General features: G+C 41.4%; 1 protein-coding gene and 1 long non-coding RNA gene across 3 annotated transcripts in view; one reads left to right on the top strand and one right to left on the bottom strand.

The window, feature by feature from the left end:
* Nucleotides 1–17,073, top strand: part of adcyap1r1b (adenylate cyclase activating polypeptide 1b (pituitary) receptor type I) — a 65,036-nt gene extending 47,963 nt beyond the window's left edge. Inside the window, 4 exon segments of one of the 2 annotated variants that reach the window (NM_001124641.1) lie at nucleotides 5,238–5,367; nucleotides 5,554–5,595; nucleotides 5,739–6,079; nucleotides 16,987–17,073. In NM_001124641.1, coding sequence (NP_001118113.1) covers nucleotides 5,238–5,367; nucleotides 5,554–5,595; nucleotides 5,739–5,927 — 361 coding nt within the window. In that variant the 3' untranslated portion in view covers nucleotides 5,928–6,079; nucleotides 16,987–17,073. 2 annotated transcript variants of the gene reach the window in all.
* LOC118964671 lies at nucleotides 10,902–19,421 on the bottom strand. Its single transcript, XR_005051877.1, has 2 exons — nucleotides 11,214–19,421; nucleotides 10,902–11,158 (listed from the first exon to the last, which is right to left on the bottom strand). It is a non-coding gene; the product is annotated as an uncharacterized LOC118964671 (long non-coding RNA).
* Nucleotides 19,422–22,921: the final 3,500 nt, after the last annotated feature.

Here is a 22,921-nt window from a genome sequence, read left to right as displayed (position 1 = left end):
GGGCAGCAAGTATGAGACAGAGAAGCTCTCATGTGGGAAGCAAGTATGAGAATGAGAAGCTCTCATGTGGGCAGCGAGTATGAGACAGAGAAGCTCTCATGTGGGCAGCAAGTATGAAACAGAGAAGCTCTCATGTGGGCAGCAAGTATGAGACAGAGAAGCTCTCATGTGGGCAGCAAGTATGAGACAGAGAATCTCATGTGGGCAGCAAGTACGAGACAGAGAAGCTCTCATATGGGCAGCAAGTACGAGATAGCGCAGCTTTCATGTGTGCAGCAAGTATGAGACAGCGCAGCTCTCATGTGGGCAGCAAGTATGAGACAGCGAAGCTCTCATGTGGGCAGCAAGTACGAGATAGCGATTCTCTCATGTGGGCAGCAAGTACGATGCAGCGAAGCTCTCATATGGGCAGCAAGTAAGAAACAGCGCAGCTCTCATATGGGCAGCAAGTACGAGACAGCGCAGCTCTCATATGGGCAGCAACTACGAGACAGCGCAGCTCTCAAATGGGCAGCAATTATGAGACAGAGAAGCTCTCACATGGGCAGCAAGTACGAGATAGCGAAGCTCTCATATGGGCAGCAAGTACGAGACAGCGCAGCTATCATATGGGCAGCTTGTAAGAGACAGCCCAGCTCTCATATGGGCAGCAAGTATGAGACAGCGCAGCTCTCATGTGGGCAGCAAGTATGAGACAGCAAAGCTCTCATATGGGCAGCAAGTAAGAGACAGCGCAGCTCTCATATGGGCAGCAAGTACGAGACAGCGAAGCTCTCATATTGGCAGCAAGTACGAGACAGCGAAGCTCTCATATGGGCAGCAAGTACGAGACAGCGCAGCTCTCATGTGGGCAGCAAGTATGAGACAGCCCAGCTCTAATATGGGCAGCAAGTACGAGACAGCGCAGCTCTCAAATGGGCAGCATGTACGAGACAGCGCAGCTCTCATATGGGCAGCAAGTACGAGACAGTGAAGCTCTCATATGGGCAGCCCAGCTCTCATATGGGCAGCAAGTACGAGACAGCGCAGAGAATCGGGGAAATGTTATTAGTGATGCACCAATATGACTGTTTTTGCCGATACCGATATCCAATATTTTCCTTGCCAAATAACCCGATACCAATAACCGTTATTTAAAAATGTTGTGGCTTTTTAAGTATTCTAGTACAGTTAAATAGTTATCTCACACAGATGGACGCAGCAGTCTAAGGCACTGCATCTAGGTGCAAGAGGCGTCACTACAGTCCCTGTTTCGAATCCAGGCTGTATCACATCCGGTCGTGATTGGGAGTCCCATAGGGCGGCGCACAATTGTCCCAACGTCGTCCAGGTTTGGCTGGGGTAGGCCGTCTTTGTAAATAAGAATTTGTTCTTAATTAACTGACTTGCCTAGTTAAATAAAGGTTACACACACACACACACACACACACACACACACACACACACACACACCACACTCACCAAAAGGTTTTTTGGGGGGCATTTACGTATGTCCCCATTACCAGTAAAACATAATCAAAACCTATTTCTTTCACTTACTTGCTGTGTTGTTTCTTGTTCATTTGCTCAGTCATTTCATTCTCACCCAGGATTTCTATGAAACGCCGTTTGGGTCTTTGCGTGTCAAAAAAGATACACGTTAAGTAACACTATTTGACGTGTCAAATAAGCTTGTTGATCATTTAGGACCTGAATATTTCTGCACATCACATAATAATTTAACGCTTTCATAAATGTTTTACGTAGTTATTACACAATGATTACACTCGTATTTCAAATGTCACAACGATTCATCGATACATATGCTATGATGCTGGTAAAGTTGTCTTGCGCACGTACAGTGATGGTCATAAAAAAAGCTAGCTAGCTCATGGATGCAAACAATGTTCTTCCCTCAAAACAAAGCAAAACAACATAATATGTTTCAGTAGCTATCGTTAGCTAGCTCACTATCTCGCTAGGTGTCATCATCTAAAATAACCCTAATTTATAATACAGTTCTTATTTGATTAATGGTGGTCGGACCCATCTATGTGAAGCTAGCCACAATGAGGATTAGCCACAATAGTAGACTATGCGGTTAGCCTTCAAAATAAAATATGTAATTGACAGTGATGCAAATGAATACAAATAGTAGAATTATGCAATAATTGAATAGATCATGCTAAATGAGGTTGGAATGTTGTTATATAAAATCAAGAAAATACAATGATTTGTTATTTTGACAAAAATATGTTGAAATCACACTGGATGTATTATACTTTAGAATTGCATTGGGGGCATACTTATTTCACTGTACAGCTTTACCTATGGAATGTGGATCAATGACATGGGGTATCAGTCTACTCAGTGACACCCAGAGAACATTAGCATTGTGGCGCTTATTGCGGGACTCTGAAACAGCTGTGAATTGAGACATTTATTGTCAACCTATGTGTATTGAACATGCTTTGTAGTCTGATAACTCTGAGGAGGACGTTGGGAAAAATTATATTGGGTATTGAGTAGACTGTTACCCCATTTCATTGATCCCCAATCCTTAGGTAAAGCTGTACAGTGCAATATGAATGTCAATACACACAAAAGGCTGACTAGGGAGGTGATTTCACACAGTCACAGTACCTGCAATAAGAGCTACAATGCTAATATCTGCGTAAACTCTTCACAGTTGTGTTCTGTGGGTGTCACCGAGTAGACTGATACCTCATTTCATTGCTTCACATTCCAACTTTGCTTTACATTATCTAGTCTAAATATGGCATGATTCCACCAATTGTAACCTTCTGCATCACTTTCAAAGAGGGAATTTTATTTTGAAGGCAAACCGCAAATTCCACTATTGTGCCTAATCCTTATCGTGGCTAGCTTCACAACACATAACCCGGTCAGGTCGAGCTTCACTAGCCAGATGAAGCTAGCTGGCTGCTTATAACGTTAGCTTTGGGCAACAGGGTTAAGTAGCTGGCTAGCTATTTATTTTCATGAACTGAAGTTCAATTTCAATAGGAGAAAAACAAGTGGCTGCCTAGCTAATACTTACCCACAAGGATTCCTAAATCATTGCTAAGAATAGTGAAAATGACTGCAGTTTCTACTGGTCATTGTTTTCAGGCTGGTTGTATTGGTGCTAGCTAGGGACCAAGCTAAAGCTAGTTAGCTACCCCAGAAGTTGCGGTTGAACCAATAATGCTTTATTACCAACACTGTATTGTAAACACATCGTTCGGTGTTTGCTTGTTTCCAGACTTTTTTTGTACAGCTTTGACAGTGCTACTGATAGTAGTGGTGGCGCTTGGCTTGCACGTGCAAATTCAGAACACACAACATTCTATAATAGAACTGTGTTATTGGACGTGTCAAATTAAAAGCTTATTTAACGCGTTAAATAGTGTTATTGTCAAACACTGTTATTTGATGTGTATCTTTTTTGACATGCAAAGACCATAGAATGTCATGCGTTCCATAAAATGTCTGTCACGATCGTCGTATTGAGGTGACCAAAGTGCAGCGTGGTGTGAATACATACTTTTAATTATAGTTTAAAAAAACACGAAGTACACTAAACAAACAAAACAAACTAACCAGACAAACGTGACTTCGATAGAAACTGAGTGCTAACATGCAACATCAAATAGACAATAACCCACGAACCACAATGCAAAACAGGCTACCTAAATATGGTTCCCAATCAGAGACAACGACAAACACCTGCCACTGATTGAGAACCATATCAGGCCAAAACACATAGAAACAGACTAACTAGACATGCAACATAGAATGCCCACTCATATCACACCCTGACCAAACAAAACATAGAAACAAAAAACGCAAATAATGGTCAGAGTGTGACAATGTCATGCGTTCCATAGAATGTCGTGAAGCTAATAGCAGTGAAGCTATTAATGTGTAGCTCCAGTAGGGCAACATCTGAACAATAGCGCACTTGGTAACGTTAGTGTGTACCGGTGCTCGACCAATCGCGAAACCAACATCACCCACCAAAGAGAACAGTTGATTGTCAAGGGCAATGAATTCCATTATCTTGGCTTTAATGGATTTCGCCTTTGACTTGTCTAAACTAAAATGTTCTTGCTCTTTCAAATGACTGCTCAACTTGTTGACTGCTCGATCCACACAGCAGACATTGTGGATTAGGAATGCTGTGTTGCACGTGTAGCGCATCATTTTATGTGGCGTCATTACGTCATGTCCCTACTTATATAAGTATGCACGTCAGCTTTGACATGGGTTTTTCACATCGGCGTTAAACTACACATCGGTCCTATACCGATGTTGGCATTTTTAGATTATATCAGGCAATTCCGATATGTTCACCGATTTATCGTGCATCCCTAAATGTTATATCGCTATTTCGACATGCATTGGCAAGAGACATGCTTTTATTGTGCGACCTATGGATTACAGAATAAAATGAGGAACTGTCATGCGAGACAGGATTTTGGGTTTCAGTGGGATTGGGACTGGATAGGAAAATAGCCTTGGCTAGAATTTTCCCTAATGCCTCTGAATTGTTAACAAACGTCATGTCTGTGACAGAGATGTCTATGTAGTGAATTGTGCATAGGCCTATCAAATGTGTGACTGTCTGAAGATTCACAATGACAGCTCGCCTAGCCTGTAGGTCTACTGTAGGGGTTTCCTGTAGGGTTTATTGACTAGATTCGGGTTGCGTGTGCAGCCCGGCAGTGTCAATCATACGTGAGCTTTGAATTTATGACGACTTTGTGTGAAGTACATAATCTAGGCTCAAGGCTTCCATGATATAACCTGTTTGGATAGTGTGCTATTAAATGTTTTGCTAATCTGATGCTGCACATGAAAGGGAAAGGACACCTAGTCAGTTGTACAACTGAATGGCGTCAACCGAAATGTGTGTTCCTCATTTAACCCAACCCTTCTGAACCCAACCCCTCTGCCTTAATTGATGTCCACGTCATAGGCACCTGGGGAGCAGCTGTTGTTGGGGGTTAACTGTAGTGCCATTAGTGCCACATTGGGGGAAAATGTTGTAATTTCCCGGGGCTTATCTTTTAATTTTGGGGGAAAATGTGAGGAGTGTTTCTGGGACAGTCCCGGGATCCCGGTTACCCATGTTAATTCCTAGTCATGAAAATGTTGGTCCACTGTTGATGATGTCTGAATCTAGTGACCCACTGTTGATGATGTCATGAGTATGTTGGTCCACTGTAATATGTGTTGTGTTGTTTGATTGGCAGGCGTCTGGCGCGTTCCACCCTGCTCTTGATCCCTCTGTTTGGGATCCACTATACTGTGTTCGCCTTCTCACCCGAAGACGTCAGCAAGAGGGAGAGGCTGGTGTTTGAGCTAGGCCTAGGCTCCTTCCAGGTGTGTGTGTGTGTGTGTGTGTGTGTGTGTGTGTGTGTGTGTGTGTGTGTGTGTGTATGTCTGCGGGTGTGTGTCTGCGGGTGTGTGTCTGCGTGTGTGAATGTGCTTTCTGATGTGTGACAATGTACATTCCTGTGCATACCTGAAAGACAGTTTTCTCTGCTTGTGTTCTTTGTGTCCATGTAGGGCTTCGTTGTGGCTGTTCTCTACTGCTTTCTGAATGGAGAGGTAAGCTCTCTTTTAAACCAACCACTTGTTGCTTTAGGCACTGATAAATACAGCATCTCTATATGGAGATCGAGAGAGAGAGGCATGCTGAGTCTTTCCAGCGAGGTCCATTAATAATGACCTTGTGAAGTATCTCCCTGAAGGTGCAGTCGGAGATCAAGAGGAAATGGCGCAGCTGGACGGTGAACAGGTACTTTGCTGTGGACCTGAAGCACCGGCACCCTTCGTTGGCCAGCAGTGGGGTGAACGGGGGAACGCAGCTCTCCATCCTCAGCAAGAGCAGCTCTCAGATCCGCATGTCCAGCCTACAGGTCGAGTCGCCAGCCACCTAAGCCACCTGAACTTCAACGGTGAAGCCCAGGACCAGAGCCAGGGAGAGACCACCACTACTACTACTACTACTACTACTACTACTACTTCTATCACCCCTACACCAAGACCCATCAGCCACTTCCACACTGGACCTGATACTATGACCAACCTCACCCCTACACCCAACCTCACCCCTATACCCACACCCAACCACGGACCACTACCAGTGACCAGCCTCACCAACCCATACCCTTTCCCCAACCCATATCCAGACACCACCAACCCATACCCAGAGACAACCAACCCGTACCCTGACACAACCCTGATCCTGGACTCTGGAGAACGCATCCCGGACCCTCCTAACTGCACTGCACCCAAAAGCCCAACTGAGCCCTTCATATAACGAACTGGATCAACAACTCAACCCTAATAAAGCCATGCCGAATCAATCACACCTAAACAAGCCCAATCCCTAGCCCTATTCAAACTAACCAACCTAATACAATCCAAACTAGCCCAACCCCTAGCCCTATCCAAACTAACCCAACCCCTAACCCTATCCAAACTAACCCAACCCCTAGCCCTGTCCAAACTAACCAACCTAATACAATCCAAACTAACCCAACCCCTAGCCCTATCCAAACTAACCCAACCCCTAACCCTATCCAAACTAACCCAACCCCTAGCCCTGTCCAAACTAACCAACCTAATACAATCCAAACTAACCCAACCCCTAGCCCTATTCAAACTAACCAACCCTAATACAATCCAAACTAGCCCAACCCCTAGCCCTATTCAAACTAACCAACCTAATACAATCCAAACTAGCCCAACCCCTAGCCCTATCCAAACTAACCCAACCCCTAACCCTATCCAAACTAACCCAACCCCTAGCCCTGTCCAAACTAACCAACCTAATACAATCCAAACTAACCCAACCCCTAGCCCTATCCAAACTAACCCAACCCCTAACCCTATCCAAACTAACCCAACCCCTAGCCCTGTCCAAACTAACCAACCTAATACAATCCAAACTAACCCAACCCCTAGCCCTATTCAAACTAACCAACCCTAATACAATCCAAACTAGCCCAACCCCTAGCCCTATCCAAACTAACCCAACCCCTAACCCTATCCAAACTAACCCAACCCCTAGCCCTATCCAAACTAACCAACCTAATACAATCCAAACTAGCCCAACCCCTAGCCCTATCCAAACTAACCAACCTAATACAATACAAACTAACCCAACCCCTAGCCCTATCCAAACTAACCAACCTAATACAATCCAAACTAGCCCAACCCCTAGCCCTGTCCAAACTAACCTACCTAATACAATCCAAACTAACCCAACCCCTAGCCCTATTCAAACTAACCTACCCCTATCCAAACTAACCAACCTAATACAATACAAACTAACCCAATCCCTAGCCCTATTCAAACTAACCAACCTAATACAATCCAAACTAACCCAACCCCTAGCCCTATCCAAACTAACCCAACCCCTAACCCTATCCAAACTAACGTACCCAATACAATACAAACTAGCCCAACCCCTAGCCCTGTCCAAACTAACCAACCTAATACAATCCAAACTAACCCAACCCCTAGCCCTATTCAAACTAACCAACCTAATACAATCCAAACTAACCCAACCCCTAGCCCTATCCAAACTAACCCAACCCCTAACCCTATCCAAACTAACGTACCCAATACAATCCAAACTAGCCCACCCCTAGCCCTATCCAAACTAACCTACCCCTATCCAAACTAACCCAACCCCTAACCCTATCCAAACTAACGTACCCAATACAATACAAACTAGCCCAACCCCTAGCCCTGTCCAAACTAACCAACCTAACCCTATCCAAACTAACCCAACCCCTAGCCCTATTCAAACTAACCAACCTAATACAATCCAAACTAACCCAACCCCTAGCCCTATTCAAACTAACCAACCTAATACAATCCAAACTAGCCCACCCCTAGCCCTATCCAAACTAACCTACCCCTATCCAAACTAACCCAATCCCTAGCCCTATTCAAACTAACCAACCTAACACAATCCAAACTAGCCCAATCCCTAACCCTATCCAAACTAACGTACCCAATACAATACAAACTAACCCAACCCCTAGCCCTATCCAAACTAACCCAACCCCTAACCCTATCCAAACTAACGTACCCAATACAATACAAACTAACCCAACCCCTAGCCCTATCCAAACTAACCCAACCCCTAGCCCTATCCAAAGTAACCCAACCCCTAGCCCTATAAAAAACCTACCAAATACAATTCAAACGAACCCAACCCTAAACCCTATTCAAACTAACCTACCCAATACAATCCAAACTAACCCAACCCCTAGCCCTATCCAAACTAACCCAACCCCTAACACTATTCAAACTAACCCAACCCCTAGCCCTATTCAAACTAACCTACCCAATACAATCCAAACTAACCCAACCCCTAGCCCTATCCAAACTATCCCAACCCCTAGCCCTATCCAAACTAACCTAACCAATACAATCTAAACGAACCCAACCCCGAACCCTATTCAAACTAACCTACCAATACAATCCAATCTAACCCAACCCCTAGCCATATACAAACTAACCAAACCCCTAGCCCTATCCAAACTAACTTAACCCCTAGCCCTATCTAAACTAACCCAACCCCTAACCCCAACCAAACTAACCAACCCAATCCAATCCAAACTTAACAAACCCCTAGCCCTATCCAAACTAACCCAACCCCTAGCCCTATCCAAACCAACCAACCAAATACAAATCCAAACTAACCCAAGCCCTAGCCCTATCCAAACTAACCCAACCCAATACAATTCAAACTAACCCAACCCCTAGCCCAATCCAAACTAACCCAACCGCTAACCCTATTCAAACTAACCCAACCCATAGCCCTATCCAAACTAACCCAGCCCCTAGCCCCATCCAAACTAACCCAACCACTAGCCCTATACAAACTAACCCAACCCAATACAATCCAAACTAACCCAACCCCTAGCCACATTCAAACCAACCTATCCAATACAATCCAAACTAACCCAACCCCTAGCCCTATTCAAACTAAGCAACCCGAAACACTCCAAACTAACCCAACCCCTAACCCTATCCAAACTAACGTACCCAATACAATACAAACTAGCCCAACCCCTAGCCCTGTCCAAACTAACCAACCTAATACAATCCAAACTAACCCAACCCCTAGCCCTATCCAAACTAACCCAACCCCTAACCCTATCCAAACTAACGTACCCAATACAATACAAACTAGCCCAACCCCTAGCCCTATTCAAACTAACCAACCTAATACAATCCAAACTAACCCAACCCCTAGCCCTATTCAAACTAACCAACCTAATACAATCCAAACTAGCCCACCCCTAGCCCTATCCAAACTAACCTACCCCTATCCAAACTAACCCAATCCCTAGCCCTATTCAAACTAACCAACCTAACACAATCCAAACTAGCCCAATCCCTAACCCTATCCAAACTAACGTACCCAATACAATACAAACTAACCCAACCCCTAGCCCTATCCAAACTAACCCAACCCCTAACCCTATCCAAACTAACGTACCCAATACAATACAAACTAACCCAACCCCTAGCCCTATCCAAACTAACCCAGCCCCTAGCCCTATCCAAAGTAACCCAACCCCTAGCCCTATAAAAAACCTACCAAATACAATTCAAACGAACCCAACCCTAAACCCTATTCAAACTAACCTACCCAATACAATCCAAACTAACCCAACCCCTAGCCCTATCCAAACTAACCCAACCCCTAACACTATTCAAACTAACCCAACCCCTAGCCCTATTCAAACTAACCTACCCAATACAATCCAAACTAACCCAACCCCTAGCCCTATCCAAACTATCCCAACCCCTAGCCCTATCCAAACTAACCTAACCAATACAATCTAAACGAACCCAACCCCGAACCCTATTCAAACTAACCTACCAATACAATCCAATCTAACCCAACCCCTAGCCATATACAAACTAACCAAACCCCTAGCCCTATCCAAACTAACTTAACCCCTAGCCCTATCTAAACTAACCCAACCCCTAACCCCAACCAAACTAACCAACCCAATCCAATCCAAACTTAACAAACCCCTAGCCCTATCCAAACTAACCCAACCCCTAGCCCTATCCAAACCAACCAACCAAATACAAATCCAAACTAACCCAAGCCCTAGCCCTATCCAAACTAACCCAACCCAATACAATTCAAACTAACCCAACCCCTAGCCCAATCCAAACTAACCCAACCGCTAACCCTATTCAAACTAACCCAACCCATAGCCCTATCCAAACTAACCCAGCCCCTAGCCCCATCCAAACTAACCCAACCACTAGCCCTATACAAACTAACCCAACCCAATACAATCCAAACTAACCCAACCCCTAGCCACATTCAAACCAACCTATCCAATACAATCCAAACTAACCCAACCCCTAGCCCTATTCAAACTAAGCAACCCGAAACACTCCAAACTAACCCAACCCCTAGCTCTATCCAAACTAACCCAACCCCTAGCCATATTCAAACTAACCCAACCCAATACAATCCAAACTAACCCAACCCCTAGCCCTATCCAAACTAACCCAACCCCTAACCCTATCTAAACTAACCAACCCAATACAATCCAAACTAACCCAACCCCTAGCAAGATCCAAACTAACCCAACCCCTAACCATATTCAAACGAACCCAACCCCTAGCCCTATCCAAACTAACCCAACCCCTAGCCCAATCCAAACTAACCCAACCCCTAACCCTATTCAAACTAACCCAACCCCTAGCCCAATCCAAACTAACCCAACCCCTAACCCTATTCAAACTAACCCAACCCCTATCCAAACTAACCCAGCCCCTAGCCCAATCCAAACTAACCCAACCACTAGCCCTATACAAACTAACCCAACCCAATACAATCCAAACTAACCCAACCCCTAGCCCCATCCAAACCAACCTATCCAATACAATCCAAACTAACCCAACCCCTAGCCCTATTCAAACTAAGCAACCCGGTACACTCCAAACTAACCCAACCCCTAGCCCTATTCAAACTAACCCAACCCAATCCAATCCAAACTAACACAACCCCTAGCCCTATCCAAACTAACCCAACCCCTAGCCCTATCCAACCTAACCCAACACCTATTCCTATTCCTAACCAAACCCCAACCCACCACTATCCAACCTAACCCAACACCTATTCCTATTCCTAACCAAACCCCAACCCACCACTATCCAACCTAACCCAACACCTAGTCCTTAGCAATCCAACTCATCCATACCTAAACTAACCTGACTCCTATTTCTATCCAAACCAGCCTATCACTATGTAAACTATCCCAGCCAACCCTGACTTAACCTACCCCAACATTAAAACCCAACTCTACCAGACAGGAACAGAACACCTAACACCTCACCAGCAGCACCTGTTCACGAGCAGTTGTAGGTGAATCCACCTTTAAACTGTTACAACTACAGTGTCTCCATCATGGAGCAAACCACCGTCAGTGGTAGTGGCCTAGCAGTGAATGTCAATCACCATTCAGAAACCATCAGACAAGGATCTTTACAAGGAAGGCAGAAGGCTATTAAGGAAAAGCATGGTTAATGGTCTGTACATATCATCATGGTGTTATGTCAAAAAGCCTCCCCCGTTTATCACGTAGAGCAGAATAGCTGGACCACTTCAGTGCTGCTGGAACATCCATGTAATACCACCGGTCATTGCAATCATATCATCATGTCCGAAGAATGACAATAGGTATTTAACAACTCCTCCTCCTCTCTTTCCTCAGTCTGTCTTTCAGCTTGTTGCAGACTCAAGTTAAGACTGTGTTTTGTTGTTCTGGGTATTGTTGTTGTTATGGCAACTCAATTACGGAGCAGTAACAAAACCATAAACCCTCTATCAGAGTCCAAAATGTGCATGTGTACGCACAGCAGTGTTCTAGAATATTGGACCGTTGGCTTTCATACTTTTTGAATTCTCAGCAGAGCACGTTGGTTGGAAATTTTGGCAAGGTGCGCGTTCGGCTGACCATTCCCATGCGAATTGTGGTCTCAGAGCCATGTAGCTACTGTATGTCACAACGAGATGCCGGACTATCACGTTACTAAGTCTGTGGCCGGACTATCGCGCCACTGAGTCTGTTTGACTCTGAAATAAGCTTTACACGTCCTGTACAGGAGAAACAACAAACCGGCCAATCGAGACAGACTGACCTAATGTAAATATTTATCAGCTGACCAATCAGGTTGCAAGTGTGTGCCTGTTTGTAGAGGGCATAGATTTAGATAGACATTGCGTCTTTGTATATGTCCCACTATGGCATCTGTGAGAGAAAAGGCAACACCATTGAGACCATGTCCAGTTTTAAGTAGTCACTTTATTAATTTACTACTTCTATGAGTTGGCAAACAAACTAAAAAGGTGCATACTGTGGTCTGGACTATTATTTGAACAGGTATAAATGTTGCCTATTTACTGCCACCTGCAGTTCTGGAATGTTTGCTCACAAGAATAATGAATTGGCTGATCCCTCCTGATGACCTGGATAGAATTATGGGATCCTTTCTTAACCCATAGGAAGTTCCACCCAGTTGACTACTTAAAAATGGTGAGTCCTCATTGGCACTGCCCATGCTAAAAAATACTTTTGGGCACTAGTGTTGTCTATCTAAGTCTATGGTAGAGGGAGAATGATCATGTGAGGTTACTGTAAAATAATGAACAGTGAAAGGACACAAAATGGAGGCTAACACACTGCATCATGGGATACTATTCAGGCCTGGAGACTCAAGCCAGGATCAAGGCAAAATAAATAATTAATGGACCAACAGTAGAAACAATGTCTCTTAAAATATGAAGATAATAGTCAATCACCACCAGAAGTAGAGCATCATAGTGCTTTGTATGACCGTATATGACATCAGCGGCTATGTGTCAGCCAATGGCACGGGTCACCTTTACCTGTGTAAGCTGTGATTGGTGGAGTGACAGGAAGATGATGATGTCACTTCCTCCTTGCTATATGTACCACTGTTATTAGAGATAGAGGAATTCTTCCCACTGGGCACACATTGAATCAATGTTGTTTCCATGTAATTTCAATGAAATTATGTTGAACCAAAGTGGAATAGACGTTGAATTGACGTCTGTGCCCAGTGGGATTCTTCTGAGGAAGACAGATGACATGGGTAAAACCAGTATTTATGTGAAAGGTATATTTTCTACAGTTCAATAATGAGGAATGAAATGCCAAAAATCAAACCTGCGTTAAGGTAAGATGGTCATCTATTTTAGAAGGATGAACAATGCTAAGATTTGCCAACTACGACCATTACACACCAAACCTCTTTAAATCTTAGCATTGCTTATGATGACAAGATGCCTTGGTTCATTTCGGGAGAGGATTGATAGTGCCACTAGTTTTAAACAGCCGGTAGTACAGAAAATGTCAATGACAACTTACTCATGAATGGGTATCGTGAGTTCAATGTATAACTGTGTTACAATGTCTGCATGAATTGTATTTTTCTTTCTTCTTTTGAATCTGTTTACAATTGTTTTGTGAGATTATTACTGTACCTGACGCTGAAAAGGCAATGCAGTCCAATCTAGATTTTACCCTAGTTTCTTCAGCAGTCTCTCAGCTAGCTTCAATTTGTATATTTAACTAAATAGATAACTTAGACCGACAGAAAGTATTTTACCACATTGAGGTTTGATAAACACCTTCCTGAATTGTGTTTTTAAAAAAGTATTATTTTGGGGTATTTCTCTCATTCCAAAGATGAACACTAGACTCCACACTGAGTTTCACGGCCGTATACATTTGCAAAGGCTGAGTAAAAGCTTTGCAACTGATGTCACTACAGATTTGATCCTTTGGTCTGATTTAACTATTATTATTCTATATTCTAATCCCATGTTAATCCTAATCCCATGTTAATCTCTCCTAGTATACTTTAGTCTCCAAAGTGCCTTTATGCACAAAACGGCAAGTATTTCTGTTAATCTGAGAGATTTTTTTAGACATTATTTTTTAAACGAAACTGCAAAGTATGTAAAAACATGTGGTCAACAAAAGTGCTTTTATGATGTTACACTGAATCAGTATTTTATTAACCTGGAGGCCTTTGAAGTACCTAGAGCTCATTTCTGGTTTAAGATGGGCATAACCTATGAACTTTAACCTACGACCTATAACCTACGACCGATGACCTTTTGAAATAAGCCACTTTTATTTTGAGTAAATATCTACTATGGTCTATCTATATCATTACACAATAATAGGTATGATTGACTCTGTTCTATTTTGCAGCATTCAGTCCTTTATACTCATAATATTTTTTGTATATCAAAATAATGGGATACTGGTTGATTTAATTAAGTTACTGTACACCGTTTGTGACTGCAGGCAAATGCGGTGCTTTTAAACGGGAGAGAAAGACAAAAAACTGTATATATATATATATATATATATATATATATATATTCTCAATTTGGTTTGGTCACATACAGTACGAATAATTGCCTTTATTCTCAAACTGAAACGGAAAAAAAAAAAACGTTTTGTCATATTATTTTATTTATATACTATAAACTATAGATAATGCAACAATGCATATCTGTAAACAGTGTGTTAGCGTGTCAAACGCTTGATGAACAGTTGATGACTCCACAACTCCCCAGCCCACCTGAAAAAGCACAGCTCTTTAACAGTACTATCTGATCAGAAACACAAAACTTCCTGTTAGGAATAGTTTCCCGTTGTTCATTAAAGAAGCTGGTTCAGATGAAGAAGAATGGCAAGGAGGGCAGACAGAAAGTAGTAATGTGCTGTGTTTTTCTTCAGTCTGGACCTGTCTTTAGCAGTCCTACTCTTGAGATGCTTTACACTGGCCTTTAATATGGGTCCATCCATGCGTGTGCGAATACAGATGGCCAAAAGGTGTCCCTGTTTCACTGTGAAACAGGTTGGACAATCAGAAAGAGATGATCTGCTTTTGGTTCCCACACCAAGTTGAATGTTTAGCAGGAGTTCCTTATTAAAACCATAATGACAGTCTCAGCATGTCATGAGCCAATTTTAAGAGTATGAATATACATTTTCAAGAGTATTTATGTTATGAAATATTAAACAATACACAGCCTTATATCGCCGGTCAATGTGATGTCAATTAGAGATGTAATCATTCTGAGAATACAGTATATTGTTTATTAAATCTGTTGTTATAATGAACAATGAAGTAGTTATCTACATACATGTACAGTAGTTTAGATGTGTCCCAAATTGCACCATTTTCTCCAATCCTTGAATAGTGTACTACTTTTGACCAGGGCCCATAGGGAAAAAGTTATGCACTAAATAGGGAATTGGGTAGCATTTGGGATGGAGACTGTGGTTTACAAATATGTGTAGTCTACCATTGTGGCTTATAAATGGTCAACTGAATTCTGCCGTGTCATTGTGTAAGACAGTATCTCGTAGATGGAGTCGTCCGTGGTGCAAAGTGAATATTAGCAGTCATTAGAATTTTGCTCCGTGGTTGTTATCATTTTAGTATTATTTTGGTGATAGTGATTGTTCAAATATGAAGCATATTGTATTGCTGCCTATAATCTCTTGTAGACTGATGCATGCATCTCTTGATGGTTTGATCCTTTTCCCCAAGCTGTGTTGATTATTCTGCAGATGAAATCTTACTGGGAGATGATGGAACCTTTTATAGACATGTTCTTAAACAGTTCACAGAATCCTGAGGGAATTGTAAGTGTGACATCCGTTTTACTGCATTCTGATCATGTAGTCAGCAATTTCAAGGAAAAAGCAGCTCCAAGGAAGAAAAATACAATGGTGTTCAATAGTGAATAATTATTTTAAACTATTTAACCAGAAAGGGGCATAGGGTTAGAAAGCCATCCACTAAACTGTGAATAATATTTTTCTGTTTGACAACAGAGTTGCTGGTCAATTGTCAATAAGAAGGGGCATTTTAAAACATTTATGATCGGGCCTAGTCAGAACCACCCTGTTCATTCAATTTCATTTGAATTTAAATTTAAATTTAAATTTCATTTGAATGTTAATACGTTTTAGAGTCCTTTGACATGAGGGTAATTGCCATACTACATTTCTAAATAAATAGCCAATAACTTTTATAGTTTCCAACCATCACAAGATGACATTTAGAAAGCTGGCTCTGTTTTGGATGGAAAAGAGACAACAGGGCTGTGTTCAGCAGGGCACCATGTTGTGGAACATCATGTAGAACAAACATGTCACTCTGAAATGTTAAGTAATGTAAGGACTCACATCAGCTCTCTTCATGACATTTCTATCTGCAACGTTCCACATTTGCCTACCTAACATAGCCCAGGACAAAGGTACTGTACAGTGATGGCTGAATGTAATGTAACTGTTGTATCTGTGGTCTGAAGGGTTGGGCTCAATTACATTTCAATTCAGTCAATGCCGGAAGTAAACAAAACATTTTCTCAATGCTTTTTAATGAAAAACAAATGGAATTAAGAATTTCAGTTTGAATTGAAATGTAATTTGCCATAATTCTGGTGACCTGACCGCTGCCTGCTTCAGGCTCTTTTTAAACTCGTGTTTTCTCTTCTGTTTCACCGCTGCCTGCTTCAGGCTCTTTTTAAACTCATGTTTCATCTTCTGTTTCACCGCTGCCTGCTTCAGGCTCTTTTTAAACTCATGTTTCATCTTCTGTTTCACCGCTGCCTGCTTCAGGCTCTTTTTAAACTCATGTTTCATCATCTGTTTCACCGCTGCGCTGTATAAATGTCTTCTTGTTTTGATGTATATATTAAAACAGGGGTAGGAAACCCTGTTCTTGGTGTGCCGCAGGTACAGCAGGATTTTGATCCATCTAGGCACCACGCTGGACCAACTGAGCTAATTGATCAGTTCAGTAATTGCCTAAATTCAACATACCTGGTCTTCCAGGTTGGTTAAATCAAAAACATGAAGTGCCTGTGGCCCTCCAGGACCAGGGTTACCTACCCCTGTAATAAAGAGGTTTTGTACATTAATATTGTATTATTGACTTTAAGTCGTAATAAATGTTTTGGACTTGTTGACTCATTGATGTTGTGTATGTGTATGTGCTGTGTATGTGTGTTTGTTATTTGGACTTATAGTACAGCCCTGTATTAGCCTGGTGCCAGATCTGATTGTGCTTTTTTGCCAACTCGTATGTCCAGTGTCATGCCAAACATGACATGACGATAGGAGTTGGCAAAACAGCACAAACAGATCAGGCACCAGGCTAGCCCTCTAAATAAACAGCATCACATCAGAAATGTTCAGTAATGTTGTAGCCAGGAACCTGTTAGGGGGGAAAGAGTTTTCAGTTTTTTACAGCTTCAGAAGAGAGAGAACACAATTCACACACAGATGTGAATATTACACCATCTCAACTCCAAAATACCACAAAAGCAGTTTACAAGTCAAAGTGCTGCATCCATTTCAGTAGCTTAGTCTCACAGTCAATAAAAGTCTTGTTCAGTTCAGATCAGTTCCATGTTCTTGTCACAATTTGAACCCAACAAAGAAGCATGCACACTAATATATTATGCAGCCCATGTTATAATAGAGTATACAGCTTTTTTTTTTATATCAAATTAATCAAAGTGCAGGATATCTTAGCATAGTATGCTTATCATATTCCACAAAAAATGACATATTATAATTGATATAATTCATGATATGAATACACAGGATGATTGCCTTACATGTCAGATGCATATATGAGCAACACAGACCAGTAGTACATGGTAAAGGTACCAGAGGTCATCATCTGAGCCATAACCTCCTTTTCCCACAATCACAGATTCACATAGGAGGTCACAAGCTCCAAAGCATGAATGGCTTTTTAATATAGTGTTTCATGTATATATACACTGAATACTTTAACCATGTACAGTACCCATTTACTGATTTGTTTATCTTCTGGAAAGGTACTAAAATGGCCCCCATAAAATATGATTCTACAGTGCTCCCTTGTGGAGAGATGCAACTATTGACACCAAGAAATAAACAGACAAGATAATCCAAAACCTGAACATTTTCCCAACTACACAATACAAATATCTGAAAACATACACATACTGTACAGTTGCAACCTCTTGACATATCCGTCTGTCAATAAAATGTCCTTTCCCTAAAAAGTATTGATAGTACACGAAGTATGTAACAACACATTTTTGCAATTTGTCAATAAATTGATATACAATTGATATAATTCTATTGAAATGCAAGTTTTATTATATTTTATTAATTTACTCATTTTATTATACAACTAAATGTTGTTACACCATAAACCTAGTACCTACATATATGTGTATATGATACAAAATATTAACATGTTCAAAATTAAATAATTAAGATGTGTAATGGCTATATGTTGTACAGATTGCTCAGAAATATAGAACACTTTGAAACAGTTTTGACATAAATACGCTGACTTTGGTGTTAATAAAATCTCTAAATAAATGCAATGTCCAAGAAAACGGGAGTATAAAGTTTCAAAAGAAAAACCAATCTAGACTATCTATAATCTATCATCTCTATAATTTCTATCATCTCTATAATCTATAATCTCTATAATCGATCATCTCTATAATCTAATCTATATAATCTATCATCTCTATAATTGATATTATCTCTATAATCTATACATCTCTATATCGCTATCATCTATAATCTCTTATCAACAATCTATAATCTCATTCATTCATGTTTATGTACACGTCTACATTAAAACCTCTTAAACTGACAGTCCCTGAAATTGTGCACTAGAATTATTTTTAAAAATATGTAAATGTTTACCTTACCTATTTTATTGACTTCCCACTGTTTTGTCAGAAGACAGCAATGCAGACCTTCCTCTGTCGAATAAACTTGTATTTGCCTCCCTCTGGTGGTCGGTTTCATTATTACATCAATTTATGTCACTTCACTGCAATGTGACATCAAAGGGGCGGTCCTTAGAAAAACATTTATCCAGCTCGACTGCTTCACAGCACAGACATGGCAAAGCAATCGCTGAATTTGTCTCGAGCAGGCGGATCTAAATACAACAGAGCTCTACGATAAAGAACGCAATCTACACACTTCCTTAAACCTAAAATAAGTAAAGAAGTAATTTTGTGTGGAAGTCAAACATTTGTTTTACTTTGGAGGCAGACACATTGCATATGGTCAGAGCGACATAATCGATGCCTTTACATAGCCCTTCTCCCCTTGTCTATAAGAGGGAAGCATGCTGTTTAAATGGCCCAAATGTGTATTGAGACGTTCACAAATGTAACAGATTTTGACTATCATTAATGTCATGATACAGTGCCTTCGGAAAAGTATTCAGACCCCTTGACGTTTTCCAAATTTTGTTACATTAGAGCCATATTCTAAAATTGATTAAATTGTTTTTTTCCCTCATCACAATACCCTATATTGACAAAGCATGAACAGGTTTTTAGACGTTTTTACTAATTTATTAAAAAGAAACTGAAATATTACATTTCATTTATATAAGTATTCAGACTATTTCTCAGTACTTTATTGAAGTACCTTTGGCAGCGATTACAGCCGCAAGTCTTCTTGGGTATGACGCTACAAGCTTGGCACACCTGTATTTGGGGAGTTTCTCCCATTCTTCTCTGCAGATCCTCTCTAGATATGTCCGGTTGGATGGGGAGCGTTGCTGCACAGCTATTTTTAGGTTCAATCAGGTTTAAGTCCGGCCACTAGCTGGGCCACTCAAGAACATTCAGAGACTTGTTCCAATGTCACTCCTGCCTTGTCTTGGCTGTGTGCTTAGTGTTGTTGTCATGTTTGGTCAACTTTCTCCCTAGTCTGAGGTCCTGAGAGCTCTGGAGCAGATTTTCATCAAGGATCTCTCTGTACTTTGCTCCGTTCATCTTTGCCTCAATCCTGACTAGTCTCCCAGTCCCTGCCACTGAAAAACATCCTCACAGCATAATTCTGCCATCACCATGCTTCACCATAGGGATGGTGCCAGGTTTCCTCCAGACGTGATGCTTGACATTCAGGTTAGAGTTCAATCTTGGTTTCATCAGAGCAGAGAATGTTGTTTCTCATGGTCTGAGTCTTTACGTGCCTTTTGGCAAACTCCAAGTGGGCTGTCATGTGCCTTTTACTGAGGAGTGACTTCCATTTGGCCACTCTACCATAAAGGTCTGAATGGTGTAGTGCTCCAGACATAGTTGTCCTTCTGGAAGGTTCTCCCATCTCCACAGAGGAACTCTAGAGCTCTGTCAGAGTGACCATTTGGTTCTTGGTCACCTACCTGACCAAGGACCTTCTCCCCTGATTGCTCAGTTTGGTCTGGTGGCCAGCTCTAAGAAGAGTCTTGGCAATTCCAAACTTCACTGAGTTCTTGGGGACCATCAATGCTGCAGACATTTTTTGGCACCCTTCCCCATATCTGTACCTTGACACAATCCTATCTCTGCGCTCTGCGGACAATTCCTTCGACCTCATGTCTTGGTTTTTGCTCTGACATGCACTGTCAACTGTGGGACCTTATATAGATAGGTGTGTGCCTTTCCAAATCATGCCAATTAATTGAATTTACCACAGGTGGACTCAAATCCAGTTGTAGAAACATCTCAAGGAAGATCAATGGAAACAGGATGCACCTGAGCTCAATTTCAAATCTCTTAGCGAAGGGTCTGGATACTGATGTAAATCAGGTATTTCTGTTAAAACATTTTTATACATTTGCTAAATGTCTAAAACAATGTTTTTGCTCTGTCATTAAAGGGTATCGATCGCTGAGGATTTAGTTTCATTTCATCCATGTTAGAACTAGGCTGTAACGTAACAACATGTGGAGAAAGTACTTTCCGAAGGAACTATATGTTTGGTCAAGTAATAAAGAATGTGAAATATTTTGGGTAGATGTTCCGAAAACAGATTATTATATTAGGACATATTATAAAGTATGAAGAGGCTTATTCATTCCCAACTGTATGTTATTTTATAATTTCATAATTGTTGTATTTGTTTTAGTATACTTTTACTGTGTACTAGATCATATGGTTGAATTTTTTTTTCTTTTTCTCAGACATACAGTGCCTTGCGAAAGTATTCGGCCACCTTGAACTTTGCGACCTTTTGCCACATTTCAGGCTTCAAATATAAAGATATAAAACTGATTTTTTTTGTGAAGAATCAACAACAAGTGGGACACAATCATGAAGTGGAACGACATTTATTGGATATTTCAAACTTTTTTAACAAATCAAAAACTGAAAAATTGGCCGTGCAAAATTATTCAGCCCCTTTACTTTCAGTGCAGCAAACTCTCTCCAAAAGTTCAGTGAGGATCTCTGAATGATCCAATGTTGACCTAAATGACTAATGATGATAAATACAATCCACCTGTGTGTAATCAAGTCTCCGTATAAATGCACCTGCACTGTGATAGTCTCAGAGGTCCGTTAAAAGCGCAGAGAGCATCATGAAGAACAAGGAACACACCAGGCAGGTCCGAGATACTGTTGTGAAGAAGTTTAAAGCCGGATTTGGATACAAAAAGATTTCCCAAGCTTTAAACATCCCAAGGAGCACCGTGCAAGCGATAATATTGAAATGGAAGGAGTATCAGACCACTGCAAATCTACCAAGACCTGGCCGTCCCTCTAAACTTTCAGCTCATACAAGGAGAAGACTGATCAGAGATGCAGCCAAGAGGCCCATGATCACTCTGGATGAACTGCAGAGATCTACAGCTGAGGTGGGAGACTCTGTCCATAGGACAACAATCAGTCGTATATTGCACAAATCTGGCCTTTATGGAAGAGTGGCAAGAAGAAAGCCATTTCGTAAAGATATCCATAAAAAGTGTCGGTTAAAGTTTGCCACAAGCCACCTGGGAGACACACCAAACATGTGGAAGAAGGTGCTCTGGTCAGATGAAACCAAAACTGAACTTTTTGGTAACAATGCAAAACGTTATGTTTGGTGTAAAAGCAACACAGCTCATGACCCTGAACACACCATCCCCACTGTCAAACATGGTGGTGGCAGCATCATGGTTTGGGCCTGCAGGGACAGGGAAGATGGTTAAAATTGATGGGAAGATGGATGGAGCCAAATACAGGACCATTCTGGAAGAAAACCTGATGGAGTCTGCAAAAGACCTGAGACTGGGACGGAGATTTGTCTTCCAACAAGACAATGATCCAAAACATAAAGCAAAATCTACAATGGAATGGTTCAAAAATAAACATATCCAGGTGTTAGAATGGCCAAGTCAAAGTCCAGACCTGAATCCAATCGAGAATCTGTGGAAAGAACTGAAAACTGCTGTTCACAAATGCTCTCCATCCAACCTCACTGAGCTCGAGCTGTTTTGCAAGGAGGATTGGGAAAAAATTTCAGTCTCTCGATGTGCAAAACTGATAGAGACATACCCCAAGCGACTTACAGCTGTAATCGCAGCAAAAGGTGGCGCTACAAAGTATTAACTTAAGGGGGCTGAATAATTTTGCACGCCCAATTTTTCAGTTTTTGATTTGTTAAAAAAGTTTGAAATATCCAATAAATGTCGTTCCACTTCATGATTGTGTCCCACTTGTTGTTGATTCTTCACAAAAAAATACAGTTTTATATCTTTATGTTTGAAGCCTGAAATGTGGCAAAAGGTCGCAAAGTTCAAGGGGGCCGAATACTTTCGCAAGGCACTGTAGATAAACAATTCCAGATGAAAGCCAAAGGTCATAGCTTTCTGGGGGGAAACAACACTACACCATTAAAATATTGCCCTCTTGCTAGATGGATGACTAAAGCCATAGCGAAACAGTACAAAACGGCTGTCAGCTCAACTGGTTTTAAGACAATTAATAACAACAAAAAACAAGGTCTACATAAATAATCATCTTTACAGTGTAGTGCTCCATACATGCTTG

The sequence above is a fragment of the Oncorhynchus mykiss genome, chromosome 5 (assembly GCF_013265735.2).
Source record: "Oncorhynchus mykiss isolate Arlee chromosome 5, USDA_OmykA_1.1, whole genome shotgun sequence".
In the NCBI taxonomy this organism is placed as follows: Eukaryota; Metazoa; Chordata; class Actinopteri; order Salmoniformes; family Salmonidae; genus Oncorhynchus; species Oncorhynchus mykiss.
The sequence above is the reverse complement of the archived record's forward strand: the minus strand, read 5'-3'. Positions and strand labels throughout refer to the sequence as shown.